The following is a 16,553-nucleotide window of genomic DNA, read 5'->3' as shown; positions in this document are numbered from 1 at the left end:
GTTCAAAGAAAGAAGATTTTGGCATGGAAGTCCATGCCAGATACAGTGTTTTGCTTTGCTCATCCAGCTAATCACCACACGGCAGACTTCTTTTGGCAGGACCCATGGGCAGCCTTTGTGTTGTAAAATAAGGCTGCCCAAAGTTGAAGAAGTGGGATGTATGAATTAATTTCATGATGCCCTTAGAACAGTTCCTGTTACATCACAAGTGCCTACACGTGGATGTGTCAAATTAAAAACGATCAAGGACTGATGGGTGCTGAAGCTAGGTGAATTGCACCACAGTGGACAGCCATGGGACTGGCAGAAGCAAATTTTAGGAGGCTTTGTTCTGTTTTCATCGGGAGGGAAGAGCATCCACTGTGGTACACATATATTTATATCCTTGAATTATATACATAAATGTGATGAAAGAGTTCAGACATGAGCACCAGGACAGTCCTCAAATGGTTGAGCTGAAGGTATTTTTCTTTGTATTCCACTCTGAACAAGTGCACAATTCCACTGCATATGACTTAGCATGCAGTGTGCTTCTTGGGCTCAGTGGGGAGATCTGATCTTATTCCTGTCCATGCCCTGCCCTGCCCACGTGTCTGGAGGTCACACCAGTGCATAATGCCAAAATGCTAAAGTCATTTCCAAACCCTCATACCTTTTTACACTATCTCTTCGTGGACCAGTAATGTGCCCTTCATAAACTGGTCCTGGCCTACATTCCACTTGGTAGGTTGAGCGGCCTGAGAGTGCCATCTAGCATTCAGAATATGATATGGGGACGTTTTATAAGAAGATACCCATGATAGATACAAGTAGCTAAAAGAAGGAATACCTAACACACATGAAAATAAAGTCACTTTTCTTTCCTTCCAAATGGAAAGAACTGGATTTTTGAGTTATTACATCAATGCAAATATTTAGCTATATAATTTACATTCTTAAAAATTAATAGAATCAAGCTGCCAGAATTCTGGAACAAAAATCTGCCGTGTGTTTCCTTCCCAGGCCATGCTTGTGTGGCTGAGTGACTGTGCATCTATTCCCTGTATAATAGATTATTTCTTACAAGTACTAATATAAAGTTAGTAAGATGAGCTGGAAGGCAACAAATCCCTACAAGTGGAAACTTGGTGAATTAGGGTGACAATGGAGACCAGGTTATGGCTGTAGCTCATGGTGAACTACAGAAGAACCCCCTGAATTCCTCTTTCTGAAGAACTAAAGCAGATACACTCTACCCTGTTTACCCTGCTGCCTTCTGGTGGTGGTGGTAGTGGAGGTAGTGGTGGTGGTGGTGGAGGAGGAGGAGGAGGAGGTGGAGGTGGAGGTGGAGGTGGAGGTGGAGGTGGCGGTGGCGGCGGCGGCGGCGGCGGCGGCGGTGGTGGTGGTAGTAGAGGTGATGGAGGTGGTGGTAGTGGTAAGTGTTGGTAGGTGATGTGGTTTCCTTACACTATTTCTTTATTTCACCCTCACTGGTTCTTTCCAAACATGAAAAGAATATGCAAGCCATTTATCACATAGAAAGAATCCATACAGCAAAATAAGAGCATGTAAAAGGGGAAATGACACAATATTTAGACTCCAAAATTATATCTCCAGCATGGGTATTCCCAGAAACAATGAACAGATAAACACATGGATGGATAGCTAATCCAGGGGTTCTCCATGTTTGTACACACCAATCTGGTCCTATGAAGTGCAGCTGGCCCCCTCCTTATTACGTCCTCTGTTTCTGCTCCCAATTGCTGTGCTTTAGTTAATTCAAATATGCACCAGCTCTCTTCCTCCTCTCCCACCCCTTTGGCTTGGAAATACTGCTTTATGGAAAATGGCAGCAACAAAGGAAACCATGGTTCTAACGCTTTGATTCTGAAAGCTGTTAGCAATCTATAATGACCTTTCTATATTTTATCTGTTTGCATTTAACAGTTTTTCCTTGCTCTGAAACTTTCTCGCTTAAATGAGTTCAACATTTTATGATACTCTGTGTGAATAATTATTTAGTGTATCATTCCTATGGACTGGTTAGCCACAGGAAGCTAATGTTCAATTGGCCACCAGCAAAAGAAATTTGATGGCATTCTTTCATCTCAATGGCATTGTTATGGTCAGGGGATACAGAATAAATGGTCAAAAGCTACCCTACAAACATAGAACCTTAGAGATATGGTTTAGGGACAGAACTTGAGTATTCCAAGAAGTATCCTTTAGACCCTTCCTTTTGCTGGCAAAATTGACATCCTGACCACCAAAGGAAGAATATATACCCAGAAATTCACAGACTCAAATAGGCTCTTCCTTTTAGAACACGAGTGTGGGCAGAGCCTAGGGACAAAGCATCTGGGGAGGTGAATGTTGATACCGTCTTGTGGATAACTGTCTTATACACCTCCCCATGTATGGCACAAGAGGTTAAAGGCAGAGTGTCATGTCCCCAGTGTTTTCCTTGGGAAAGGATTTAGCTCTGGGAAGATGGCGGTGTTAGAGGGTTGGGATTGTGGCCTCTGGGAAGGCAGTTTTCTTTCTGTCTTTAACAAACACCATCATCTTGCTAGGAAACACTGTCGTAATGTCAAGTTCGGTTTTAATGCTTTCTTAGAGGAACATGCCTGCATGCACTTATTCCTTGTGAAGCCATCCAAAGAGATTTAAGTCTTTGGCAGTCATAATTTTGTGTGGTTTAATTGCTAATTTGTTTAAATCACTTTTAGCTTTACAGTTTCCCTTTAGGAAATGTTACTTTCATTGCTAATCACTAATTGACATAAATCAGAGAATTTAGAGGTACAGTATGTGGTACTTACTGAGTGGGAAGGCCAGGTATGGGCGGGGAGGATTCGTATTACACAAGCCATGGGTAAAGATTTTGGATCAGAACCAGGCTTCAGCTCAAGCATATGAAATGTCACATGTACAACGAGATCAGCATGAAATTAGAGTTTCTGAAAAGTTATTTTAATTCACTGCTTAAAATTAAAGTTTGGGGGTAGGAAGACCAAACAAAACTCAGAGGCAGCCTGAGTCAGCATACTCAGTACAGAAGCCCAGTCACACTTTCAGAGATGGCTTCTGGGCAGCTGTGAAGTTCTTTATTGTGGCCTCTGGCTGATTTCTGAGCTCTTTCTCTCCTCATCCTCACTGTTGACAGGCTTAAGAGAAACCACAGGTTCCGAGAGTGATGGGGGTGACTCAAGCAGTACCAAGTCGGAAGGTGCCAACGGGACAGTGGCAACCGCAGCCATCCAGCCCAAGAAAGTCAAAGGAGTGGGCTTTGGAGACATTTTCAAAGACAAGCCAATTAAACTAAGACCGAGGTCAATCGAAGTAGAAAATGACTTCCTGCCGGTAGAAAAGGTAGGTTTGACGATTCCTGTCTGACTTCATTGTAATGTGGGATGTTCCAAAGCAGGTGCCTTTTTTGCTCGCTGCGTGCCATCCCTCCTTTGATTCCCCTGCTCTGCAGGAATGGCTTCCGTGCTGCTTACCATTCTTACGTTGGTCAGCTTTCTGTAACTATAACAAAATACGGCTTGGCTTGAGATAATTAACTTGAGTCCATGGTAGAGCAAACTGGCTTACTGACTCATGAGTGGGAGGGATAGTAAAGAGGGGGTAGGCTCAGAATCCTATAATTTCCTTTAAGAGTACATGGCCAATGACCTAGGACCTTCCACTAGGTCTCGCATGTCAAAGTTTTACAACCTCCTGATGGTACTACCCTGGGCGTCAGGTCCAACACACAGAACTTTGGAGGACTTTCAGGGATATATATCTCCTTTAAAGAATGTTCCTCGGGATGACTTTTCAAATGGTTCAATACTTCTCCATCTCCTTTCCAGAGAAGCCCCTCATACCTGGACCCAGCTAAATATATGACTCTGACAGCCTTCAGATACCCTAAAATCTCTCACTAATGCTTTGTGCTCAAGTGTGTTGATTGTGTTTATGCAGCGGAGAAGAGCAATTGTGTGGATTTTTTTCTAAGAGTTAGGTAGAGACGATTTCAGACTGATGAAAGGGAGTCTCCTGTGTGTGCGCAGGAATGATGGAGACAGCTTGCATTCTGACACCCTGGGTTGCTCCCATCAGGAAGCTAGCTGTTTTCTTCTGCTTCTGGTTCTGGGCTGGTGAGAAGCAGACAGCATGTTGCTGCTGAGTTCATAGTTGCTATGGCAACACACCCAGAGCCATAGCTCTGTGGCTACCGCTGACGTCTACTGTGGTACACTTCTGAGCATCATAGCCTTGCTTGGGAGTTGATAAATACTGTGGAATTTTCCAAATTATAATAAGCTACACTCGTGCTGTGCTTAAGAAATGTTTGTTAATTTGTTTTAGTGTTAAGTTTTTTTCTTTGACTCTTGTGCCAGCAGGTTTGGGATAGGGTACTGGCAACACTTCTAATTCAGATCTACCATTGGCTTGTGGTTTTCATTTCTTCAGTGAGGTCAAATTTTGAAGGGTGCATCAGCATCTGCAGCTGCAGAACCTGTACTATCCATCCAGCCACTAGCAACTTTCCATAGTGCCAGTAAGCATTAGAAATAGCTTCTACAGAGTGGGGGGCATTTTGGACATTTAGTGCCTTCGAGAAAAGGCATAGAGGGAGAAATTGGAGCACGCTTCACTTAAAACTCTTCCTTTGTTGAAATGTTGCAGAACCAGTATTGCTTCTTTAGTAATCAGTATGTGGTGTTGCCTGTGATCTGAAAACTATGTTGCTAGTGTCTGAACTTGTGATCACCTTTTTGTTTCCCATGGCCACATTCAGAGTCCATGAAGTAGCTACAAAAAAGTGAGTACCCATCTTGACAAGGAATGATGGATGGAGTTTTTCTCCATTTTATTGAAGTATTTGAAAAGAATGTGACCATTGACTCAATCAAGGTGACATGATGTGTATGTGTGTGACTTATTATTGCTATTAATAATATTTATTTTAGGTGACAGTAATATATTTAGTTATTAATAGTGATATCAGTGTCAAACATAAAACCTTCTCTCTCTCTCTGTCTCTCTGTCTCTCTGTCTCTCTCTGTCTCTCTCTCTCTCTCTGTATACACATGTGTACATACACATGTGTACATGTGGAGAAATCTGATATTAATGTCAGGAATCTTAACTCTTTTCTCTCCACCAAGTTCATTGAGTCAGAGTTTATCAGTCAAACCCAGAGCTTAAAGATATGGCAAATCTCACTAGCCACCATGCTCTGCAGATCCCTGCATTCTGAGGCTGGAATTACAGACAAGTGGCTGGCTGCACCCACGCAATTTTTACAAGGGTTCTGGGGATCTGAACCCCAGTCTTCTTGCTTGTGTGGCTTGTGCCAAAACTTCCCAGACATTTCCCTAGTCCCTGTTTATTAATTCTTAAGATGAGATCTCACTGTGTGACCTTTGAACTCCTGGGCTTAAACAACTGCCCCAGCCCCCCAAGTGCTAAGGCTATACATATGTGTACCTTCTTACCAACTACTCCCAAGTTTATGTCTTAGCACATTTCTTTCAAGAATGACAGAGCTTTATGCTTGTTTCTCTATCCTTTCCACCTAGAGATTCCGATTCCCATCAGTTTATCCAAACCCCCCAAACATTCTCCTTCGCCCACAACTTTCCCCATCTCCGATGAAGACAGTGCCATCTCTCTTTCCCTTTATTCCCTTGAGGTTGTGTCTGACTAATTGATTAAGAAACCCCATCACCTCTGCCTAGCTGTGTCTAGCTAGCATCTGTCTATCTATATCTCAGCACCCTCACAGGGCTCTTAGTTTCTTCTCACTGTTGTGCACTGTGTACATGGCACATATTGGTGGAAGGTAGACTGTTTAAAAATGTATTAACATGGTGCTTTGGAGATTGCAGACCTCTGTAGAGTGAGGGGGCTGGGTGGAACAATAGAGCAGGTGCACTTTTGAAAATAAACAGTTGTGTAGTTAACTATTTCTCTGTGAAATAGTGTATTGGTGGTAGTGACATTAAACAATAACTTTATCAGAGTTATGTACTGTAAAGGTATATGTGTGCATGTATGTGAGTGCACATGCATATACCTGGTTCCTGATTTCTTGCAGAGAGAAACCATGTTTCCCTTAATCCATTGTGAAGCCTTGGGAGCAAACATAAACTTCCCAGCTTGCTTGAGTGACTGCAGGCAATGTTTCTAACATCTGAAATGATTGAAAACTATCTCTACTCCCTGTTGTTGGTGCGATGAGGAGTTGCATAGATTTATGGAGCCATTATGTTATTACACAATATGGCTGGAGAGCCGATGAGTATGATACTGTTTTATTAATGTACAATCTGGTTCTTTTCACTTTTGAAATGGTTTTGTATTTAATATTTATGTTTAAAGAAGAAAGTTTCCCTTCAAAATGGGGCTTGCTGCTTTGATTTGACAGAAGCAAATTGGATCTTGCATGACAGAATTTGGTATATGAAGCCAAGCATGTCTCCTACTTAGGGTGGGACAGTTGATCTTCTGACATGGCTGATTTGATAATTTGTACGAGGAAAGAAAGGATCTGAAAAAGACTCTCCTCTCCTCTCTCCTCTCCCCTCTCCCCTCTCCCCTCTCCCCTCCCCCTCCCCCCCCCCCCCTCTCTCTCTCTCTGAATATGTGTGTGGTGTATGCATGTGCTTGTGTGGGTATGGATATGGGTGTGTGCACACATGGAAGCCAGAAGTCAACATTGGGTGTCTCCCTCCATCTCTCTCCACTATATTTCTCCATGGGGTTTCCTCACTGAACCTAAAGCTCATTTGTTGGCCAGTTTGACTGCTCAATAAGCTACATGTGCTTGTCTGTCTCTGCCTCCCAGTGCTGGGGTTACAGGTGTTCGTTACCATGTCTGAATTTTAAGTGAATACTGGATATCTGAACTCAAGTTCTTATGCTTGCATGGCTGATATTTTACCAACTAAACTATCTCCTAAGCCCCTGTATATCTGTTTATTAAACTCACACCTAATGATTAGATTATATGTCAGGGGAGGTACTAAATAAAATAGCCCTTTACCAACCCTGAGAAACAGAAATAGTAAAGCCAGGCTTGATGCTATACATCTTAATCCTAGCATTCAGAAGACTGAGGCAGGATAATTGAAAATTCAAGGCCAGCCTGATATATTTAGCTAGTTCCAGTCATCCTGGACTGTATAGAGACCTTGTCCCAAAACAACAAACTAATCAACCAACCAAAAAACTAGTGAATATTGTTGTTTTTGCTTCTCTTATTAAGATATAAGGAGGGACCCCATATACACATTTTTTAATACTACAAAATGGGTATACTTGTGAACAGTTTGTATAATGTACTGGAATATTTACAGATGAAATAGTGTAGGGGAGACAAGATTAGTGGTGAATTGATAATTTCTTTGTGTTTTGTGAAGCTGGATTTTATGTAGATCAGGCTGAATTCAAATTTTTGTGTAGCCAAGGCTGATCTTGAACTTGTGATCCTCCTGCCTTTGCCTTTCCAATGCTGGAATTGCAGGCATATGCCACCTAGCTCATGAGTTGGTAGTTGTTGACAGCAAGTGATATGTACATGGGAGTTTGGTATATGCTCCATTTTTGTGTATGTTCGAAATTCCTTTAGTAGAGATTACCGGAAAGGAAACTTGTGGGGAAATGTTTCCGTTTAAATTAAGCTTAGATGTAAGTATAATCTATCAATAGGACCTGGAGACATGGCTCAGCAGTTTAGAGCACTTGTTGGTGAGTCCCTGAGATGATTGCTCTCCACTAACCACTTAGATAAAGGATGGCAGATGTTACGACGTTTGTAAATAAGTTGCAGATATTTGCCTGAGGCCCAGGACCTAACTTGGTATGGCTTTTTATACAGAGTGGTCCTTGCTTTTGGTGCCAACTTATTCCATGTTTGGGCTCTATAGTCAGGACTAGTCTTGGCTCCCCTAATCATTTTGGAGTCAGTCTTTTTAGCCAAGTTGGAAAAGATATTTTGAAGCATTATGGTTTGGCAGGTCGGAAGTATATAATGTTTCTTAGATTTCTGACATCTCTTTCTTGAAAGGATTTTGTATTTCTATATTTTCTACTAGGCTTTATTTGTGGCAGTCTCTTTTTCAACTCCCATCAGCTTGAATCTCATTTATAGAATTACAGTCATTCAAATTAACACCTTTATGGTATCAACATTGAAGCATTTGTTTGTGGCAGAGAATTAAAATTTAAATTGTATGTAAATGGAAGTCATAAATCAATTGTTTCAATCAGCCAAATTGCAGTTAAGAGAATTTTAATATTTTCATTCACATCTCTGGTAGTCTTTTTATCCATTCTAGTAAAAATTCATTAAACTATATAAGTACCAGGTGATACTTGCCTGTATTCCCAGCACACCAGAGGCAGAGGCAGGGCATCACTGCAAATTAAAGGCCAGCTTGGTCTGTATAATTTCTAGGCCATCCGGTGCTACATAGCAAGACCCTATCTCAAACAACCAAACAAAATAATGACCTTTGTTGTGAATATGAGATTTGAGGCCAAGAAGACGGCTTAGCAGGCAAAGGTCCCTGCCATTAAGCTTGGTGACTTGACTTTGATCCTCAGGAAGAGAAAAACTCTGTCCTTCAAGCTGTCCCCTGACCTCAATACAATGTACTATGGTATTTGCATATCTCTCTCTCTCTCTCTCTCTCTCTCTCTCTCTCTCTCTCTCTCTTTCTCTCCCTCTCTCTCTCTCTCTCTCTCTCTCTCTGGTATTTACACATATACCCCCTCAATCTCTCTCTCCCTCTAAATATAAATTTAGAAATAAAAGTCCTAGTTACTTTTCTATTGGATACCACAACCAAGTCAACTTGTAGAAGAAAGAGTTCATGTGGGGCTTAAAGTTTAGAGGACAAATCCATGACTATCATGGTGGGGAACATGACAGTAGTCAGGCAGGCATGGTCTAAAATAGTAGCTGAGAGTTTACAACTTGATCCTCAAGCAGGAGGCAGAGAGCACTAACTAAAAACGGTGTGGTCTTTTGAAACCTCAAAGCCTATCCCCAGTGACATATTCCCCTTTAACAAGGCCACACCTCCTAATCCTTCCCAAATAGTTCCACAGACTGGGAACCAAGTATTCAAACATATGAGCCTATAGGGACCCTTTTAATTCAAACCACCATAGTCTCCAATCCTTTGAAGAGAAACAAGCCCTGGTGAGCCCCGGGAGCTACTATATTCTTGGACTAATAAAACACAACTTGATAACATTTAAAAAATCATCTAAGACTTAACCTATTGGATATTCCTTATTTGGATGGAAAGATAAGGTTATATGACATCTTTAGGGTAATTGGAAACTCCATGGCTTTCACTGAGCAGATCCACTATGATGCACACTGGTTGAATAAAGCATATGGGGTTCTCAGACTTCAGTTTATTTATTCCCATTGTATCCCTATTTCCTTGTCTAGGAAAAGTGGGGAAGGGGTTGGTAGGGAATCGGAAACAGTATTACAGGGTTATTTTAAAATTATTTTTTAAGTGTGTGTGTGTGTGTGTGTGTGTGTGTGTGTGTGTGTGTGTGTGTGTGTGTTTATACACTCTCGTGAGCCATGTGCCCCATGTGAGTGCAGGTGCCCGTGGAAGTCAGGAGAGAGCACCAGATACCCTGGAGCTGGAGTTACAAGTGGTGGTAAGCTGCCTTACAGGTGCTAGGCATAAAACTCTGGTCCTCTGGAAGAGCAGTATGTGCTCTTAAGTACTGAGCCATCCCTCTACCCCCAGGGCTTACTTTATGACACATTGGATGCTTTCTTCTGTTTTATGTATGTTTGACATTCGCTTTGTGAAACACTCAGCCTAGTGTGTTTTCTAAGAAATATTTAACTGCAGCCAGATCATCACCAAGATTTATATTCTCAGAAGCTCTTGCAACTGTATTTCTAAGGACTGTGGATAGAGCTCAGTTGGCAGAGTGCTTACCCAGCATGCAGAAAGCCTAGAGTTTGCTCCTCAGCACTGCATAAGCAAGGTGTAATCTTGTAGGGTCATTCAGGAGGTAGAGGCTGGAGGATCCACAGTTCAAGATCATCCTCAGCTACATAGTGAGTTTGAAGCCAGCCTGAGGCTGTGTGAAATAGCACCTCAAAACACCAAAAACAAAACAAAACAAAACCAAAAAACCTGTGTTTTTAGGAGTACTGATAGGTATTAAACAGTCTGGCCAGATAGGCTAGGTTCAAATCCCAACTGTGCCTTCTTTTAGGACAATTTAGTCATATAGTGCTTTTATGTTCCTCATCTTTAAAATTAGAATAACAGGATGATCTGTCATTTAGGGGTGTTGTGAGGATTAAGTAATATGTACAATGATTAGAAAAGTGCTTGTCATATAATAATCACTTGGTTAAGGTTCTTTTTACTAGAAAGGAGCTGTTATAAATAGCAGTACCTTTTCTAGCACCATTGCTTTGAGGGGGGGGGGGAGGAGAGAGAGTGTTCATGTAGTGTGTAAATGTGTATGCCAGAGGTTGATGTCAGGTATCTTCCTCAGTCATTCTCCACCTTTTTTTATTTTAAAGCAGTCTCACAGTGTCGCTCTGGCTGTTTGGAACTCACTCTGTACACCAGGCTGGCCTCGAACTCACAGAGATCTGCCTGCCTCTGCCTCCCAAGTGCTGGGATTAAAGGCATGCGCTTCCTTGTCTGGCCTTCCTTCACCTTAGTTTTGGGGTTAGGGTCACTCACTGAAGCTGAGGCTCATCAGTTTGCCTAGACGGGGTGGCCAGTGAGTTACAGGGCTCCGCCTGCCTCTACCTCCCCTGCGCCAAGACTATAGGTTCACCTGCTGGGCCTGCTTTTACCTGAGTGCTAGGAATTCCTCATGTGTGCATGGCAAACACTTTACCAACTGAGCCATCTCTCCATCCCACATTTCCTTAGCTTTTGGTTATGGGAGATTTGAAACTCCAATAGTAGACTTGCATTTTGGTATACTTGTGGTAACTGTTTGTTTCATATTACCAAGTCTGAAATCAGCCACTAGAAAGTAAATGCCATAATTTTGGACCTTGTCTGCATTAGTCACTATTGTATTTACAATTCCTTGAAAAAAATGTTAAAACTACTATGTATCGTTGGTCTTCAGTAAATGCTTGTAGACTAGCTAAGTGAAGAGTGTGTTTTGTCTTAATCCAGTTAAAAGGATTATAAAGGAAAACTCATTGTGTTTGTGTTGTGCTTGTGGTCTAGCTGAAGATTGCCTTTTTCGTTTATTCATTAATTGCCTCACTTACTCATTTAATGAAGCATCGCCAAATTCTTTGCATAGATCATCAGTGGCACTCTGAGATTTCTCTGTAAATGATGAATGGGTGGCAGTCCACATTGAAAGATTGGCTAGGTCGTATGTCTAGAACAGTGTGGTTCTCAGCCTATGCGTTGTGCCCTTTGAGGGGGGGGTCACATATCAGACATCCTGCATATCACATGTTTATGTTACAATTCATAACAGTAACAAAATTACGGTTATGAAGCAGCAACAAAAATAATTTTATGGTTGGGGTCAGTACAAAATGAGGAACTATATTAAAGGATTGCAACATTAGGAACATTGAGAACCACTGGCCTAGATGCTATATTTACATATTAAATGCAGAATGGTTTTGCTTATTTGTTTGCCTGGATGATTATTGATTTGGAGTGGGGTAGGTCTGATCTAGTTAATTGGAATTTAACACTTCTCTCCTAAGTCATTCCTTGGCTCAGTTATCATTTCTAGACTTTTCTAGACTGATACCATGGATTGTCCCCACACCTTTTATTTATGTTTTGTTTGAGACAGGGTATCATGGAGTCTAGGCTGATTTTTCAACCTACTATGTAGGTGAGGATGATGATGAACTCCTGATTCTCTGGTTTCTGTCTTCCAAGATCTGGGATTATAGGCATATACTACTATGCCTGCCTGGATTATCCCTTGATCTGACAAACTTGTGTGTATAAAGGTCCCTACAAAGCAAGGACAAGGACTACCAGAGTTATGTCCATATTATCAGTGAGAATCAGGAGGAAAGAAGTTTCCTGGGATGCTGAGAAGGAAGGAAGTATGTGGAGATATTTTCAAGGAACATGGATACTGAACAGAGTGTTCAAAGATGATGGGAAGTCATGGTCCTGGCAGTATGTGTATGGATAAAGAGAAAGTGTGATTACATTGAAGGGGCAAATAGGTAGATTGAATAGAGGGCAAGGACTGTCATGTGGTGATGGTGATAGGTAGCTGGAAGGGAAGTGGTGCCTCTTTCCATGAGATTCTGCCAGTCTGCTCATAGGCTGCACCTTTTCTGGGTGGGCTGGCACGTTGGTGGAGGAGTTCAGCTGTGTAGCAGCATGATTTGCACTTTAGGGAGATAACTAGGGAGGTGCCTGGGAATGTGTTCTAGAGATTGAAGAGGAAGTAGCTGGGAGAGTTGCCAGCCCAGAGCTCTGTGGTTGGTGACTAATTGGCCAGGCACCAGGAACTTCTAGTAGCTCCTGGAAAGGGGCAGATGGGCCCACCTCATGAACACTCTTTAAGCCAGGCTGCCATTGCCTGGATTGGCAGCAGAACTGATAGAAGAGCCAAATTTCCTTTCAAAGAAAATTGTTCTCTGTGTTTGGGGAATCAAAAAGCCAGGAGTCAGCATTCTGTTATCTTTGTTCATAGATGAACTAGCCATAGATAAATAAAGTTAGGAGGGCGTTGTTTAATTACATTTGCATTTGTATATATATATATGCACATAATTGTGTATATGTATAAATATCACCTATGTGTTTCATTTATATATACATGGACATTCAACAAATTTATCTTTCCAATTAGTTCTTTTTTTAAAAAACAGGCTCTCATGTTGCCCAGGCCAGATTCAAGCTTCCTATGTAGTCCAGGCTACCCTCGTACTTCACCCTCCAAATGCTCACTATAGGTGTGTGGTACTGTGTACACCTATCATAATTAGTATTTATTTATTTAGATTTTTGGAGACAGGGTCTCATGTAGCCCAACAAGCCCTTGAAATTACTATGAAGCTGTAGATGCCCTTGAACTCCCCAGCTTCTTGTCTCTGTTTTCCAAGTGATGGGAGGGATTACCGGCCTGTGCCACCATGCTCAACTTTTAATTTGTTTTGGTTTTCTAATTAGTTTTTAAATTAGTTCTCCATTGTGGAATGGTTTTAGATTTATAGAGAGGTAGTAATACAGAATTTCTATGCACTCCATACCCAGCTTTCACTACTGTTAACAGCCCATGTTAATATGGTATCTGTTTTCAATGCCTGAGCCAATGTCAATGTGTACTCACAGATTAAAGCCCAAACTTTATTCACGTACCCTTAGTTTTTAGCCCTTGTACTTTCTCTTTAATTCTAGGCTGTCATTCAGGATACTGCATCATATTTAGTCACCCTGATTCCTTAGATTCCTCTTGTTTTGGTGACCTTGGTAATTATGAGTTTTGTAGAGTGTTCTTCAATTGGCATTTGTCTGAAGGTTTTCTGTTGATGGAGGCTCATTCATGTTACATCATCTACCAAGGGCTCGTGCTATCAAAATCACTTGCCCTTTTCACTGTTGACCTTGTTCACCTTGACTGAGGTGAGGGTAGGCAGGCTTGTCCCCTGGGAAGTTTCATAGTTGTCTTTTATTTTGTTTTGCTTTCCTTCCATATTAGACTCTTCTGGAAGAAGTCACTCTGCGAAGCCGATACTTAGGGCCTGGGCACTTAGGCTGCGTTTCACTGAGGGAGGAGTGTCGAAAGAAATGAATTGAAATTCCTCTGGGCTGCTTTGTCTGTTCTCTCTCATCCTAATTAGGTTTTGATAAGGTGATTTCTTATCTGTGTTCTGCATTCCAAATGCTAATTCCTCAGCTCTTGTGTCACACTGGTCATTTACACCTAGTGATATCTCCCACACTGCTTTTATGTATGTCATATATAAACAGATCTGTGTCATATTTACTCAGATTATACATTTCTTGAGGACTGAGGCAACATCTCACTTAAAGCCACCTAGAGTTGGCCACAATGCAGGCAGTTAATAAGTATAGAATATATTATTTTTAAGTTGGATTAATTAAGAGACTTAAATATTAACCATGGTTCATTACTAAACAGGGCATCAAAGTCTAAGAATACAAGAAACATGGCAAGAAGAAGATACTGCTGATTTGTGAAGTTGTCCTGAACTTGTAGTAGTGGCTAGTAATAATAGGAGCTTTCTGTGTACCAGATTCTTCTGTAAGCATGTAGTCTTCTGTATATCATTTAGTCACCTAGATAATCCTGTAGGTCTGTGCCATTATTACTACCCTTTTGTAGTTCTGAGTCAAACTCGGAACCTTGCACATGCCAGGCAAGTGTTCTGTTGCTGAACTATATTCTCTGTTCCATTAGTCCCATTTTATAGATGAGAAAATCAAGGTGAACAAAGTTTAATTTGCTCAAGATTATATAGCTTGAGAATGACCTAATTGGAATTTTTATCTCATCTTGTGGCTCCAGAGTTTTGAACTCTTCACCAGTGGGCTCTAAAATCATTAAAATGGTAATTCATGTGGTATCTCATTTAAGGGAAAACAAGATGTTTAAATACTTCATTCTAGTCTGTTGGGATATTTCTGATGACATGATGGCAGTCTTACTGTTTTTCCTAGGGGAAGTATATCCATAAAGTAAGTGCTGTTTTCCCTTTAGTTTTTTTTTAATTTTTAGGGCAATTTTTGTATAGTATGACTGATTTTATTTCTATAAAAGTATTTGTACTTTTTATAACATATTTTATATATCCTTTACTACCCAGGCATGTAATCTGTTGAAAGATAGCTTTTTATTTTCCCTCTCACATTAAAAAAAAATCCCACAAGTGGTCACTGAGTCCTGCCAAATAAATACTCAGTGAGTTCCTTGTCCTAATGGTCACACCTTTGGGCACCGGGAGGCAACCTACATTGCTGCAGAGATGTAGGTGAGGGAGGAGGACTTCTGGAGAAGCCACCCAAGCCATGAATCGGCCCTGGCTTCCTGAACCAGAAACAAATGCAAGCTTTGTTCTTCCCATTCCTCATTTGGTCCCAAGTATGACTCAGGATTAGGCTGGGTCCTCAGGCTCCGTGCCTTTGGCTGTTTGAAGGAAGTGGGAGGATTTCAGGGTAGTTCTGGGACCTTTACAAACGGAAGAGAGGAGGCTTGGCTGCATGATGGGAGAAGAGGTATTTCTTTCTCTTTTCTTTTAGAGAGGAACTAGATCCTTTTAATCTGTGTCTTATGTATAGCATTCTATAGTAGGACTTGTTCTGTGTTTCCACGGCTCTGTTAAAATGATGTTTGGGCCAGCTGGAATCCCACAGTGGAGGGGGCAGTCGCTGTTGGATGGATTCAGAAAGAACCTTTCAAATGTAAGGGTGATTTTTCTAAAGTCAAATGTTGCACTGGAGCTATTTAGCTGTTTTTTGATTCCCCCCCCCCATCCCACCCCACGGCTTTGGTCAATTTGGCCATTAATTTTTACAGATGTTTCCAATTTCTTTGTGCCTTGGTTTTCATGTGCTCATACTGCAGAGAGTAATTTAGATGGGCAGTTTGCACAAGCAGTAACTAACTGTTGCACCATGTCACAGAGATGTTTAGCAATTACAGATGTTTGTGCAGTCAACAAATCCAGCTTGCTTTTCAGGTTAGTTTAGGAGAGAAGAACATCTCCACAGAACAAGCCAGCTCTGGGGCATTTCACCTTTGGGGGTCCCAGACATTTGGAGTTTTCCTTGTGAATGGAGAAACTGTGAGTAGTGATTTTCAGGGGCCATTGCACTGCTTACTTTGGAGATGAAGATATTTGCCTCTGTGGGGCTGAATGTTTATATTTGTGTTTGTATTTGTGGATTACTTGCTTTTCTAAAAGTTAGCCAGTAGAGAGTTGTCATATTTCTCTGAATCCTTAAGTTGGCCAGTAGAAGGTGGTCATGTTTCTCTGAGTCCTTCATTATTTGTCTACCTAAAAGCAGAAGTCTGTTATTTTCCAGACACAAAATAAAATTCCCTAAATAAACCACAGGATAAGAAAAGGCTTGTGATTACTGTGTGTCTTCCATAGCCTGGTGTCTCACTAAAAACCAGAAATTTAAGGGAAGAGGCAAAGTCTGTAAAATATGTCCCTTGATGTCTTTTTCTATTGGCTTTAACTTAAAACTTTTTTGAAACTTTTTTTAAAAGGGAAAATAGTGTGGCAAGAATGAAGCTGATTGTTTCAGCACATTATTTAAGAATAAGAGAATTTCTTGATAGTTTTTTTTTTTAAATAGCATCCGTTGCTTACTTAGGAAGACAGAGACAGACATTTGAGGGAGCTCCATGTGTTGAATAAAATAAAGTTCATTTGCAGTAGCTTGGGAGCAACCCCCAGGGAAAGAGATCTGACATTTGCTGGTCCTCTAGATGTAACTTTTCTGAGCTGATTCGTTTTAATTAATTTTTTAGATTAGAATTCAAAGTAATGGGTTTCTTCTTGGTATCTTCATACATTTGTGTCATTATGCTTTGTTCTT

The 16,553-nt window shown here is 41.1% G+C and overlaps 1 protein-coding gene across 3 annotated transcripts in view; it reads left to right on the top strand.

The window, feature by feature from the left end:
* Sh3kbp1 (SH3 domain containing kinase binding protein 1) overlaps positions 1-16,553 on the top strand; it is a 338,436-nt gene that overhangs the window by 195,270 nt on the left and 126,613 nt on the right. For 2 of the 3 annotated variants that reach the window (XM_059250548.1, XM_059250547.1), the window contains exon 6: positions 3,146-3,351. In XM_059250548.1, the coding sequence (XP_059106531.1) occupies positions 3,146-3,351 (206 nt within the window). Of the gene's footprint in view, positions 1-3,145; positions 3,352-15,175; positions 15,222-16,553 lie in introns of those variants that run through there. The other variant, XM_059250549.1, reaches the window with a different exon arrangement.

Source organism: Peromyscus eremicus, chromosome X (genome assembly GCF_949786415.1).
Source record: "Peromyscus eremicus chromosome X, PerEre_H2_v1, whole genome shotgun sequence".
Taxonomy (NCBI): domain Eukaryota; kingdom Metazoa; phylum Chordata; class Mammalia; order Rodentia; family Cricetidae; genus Peromyscus; species Peromyscus eremicus.
The sequence above is the reverse complement of the archived record's forward strand: the minus strand, read 5'-3'. Positions and strand labels throughout refer to the sequence as shown.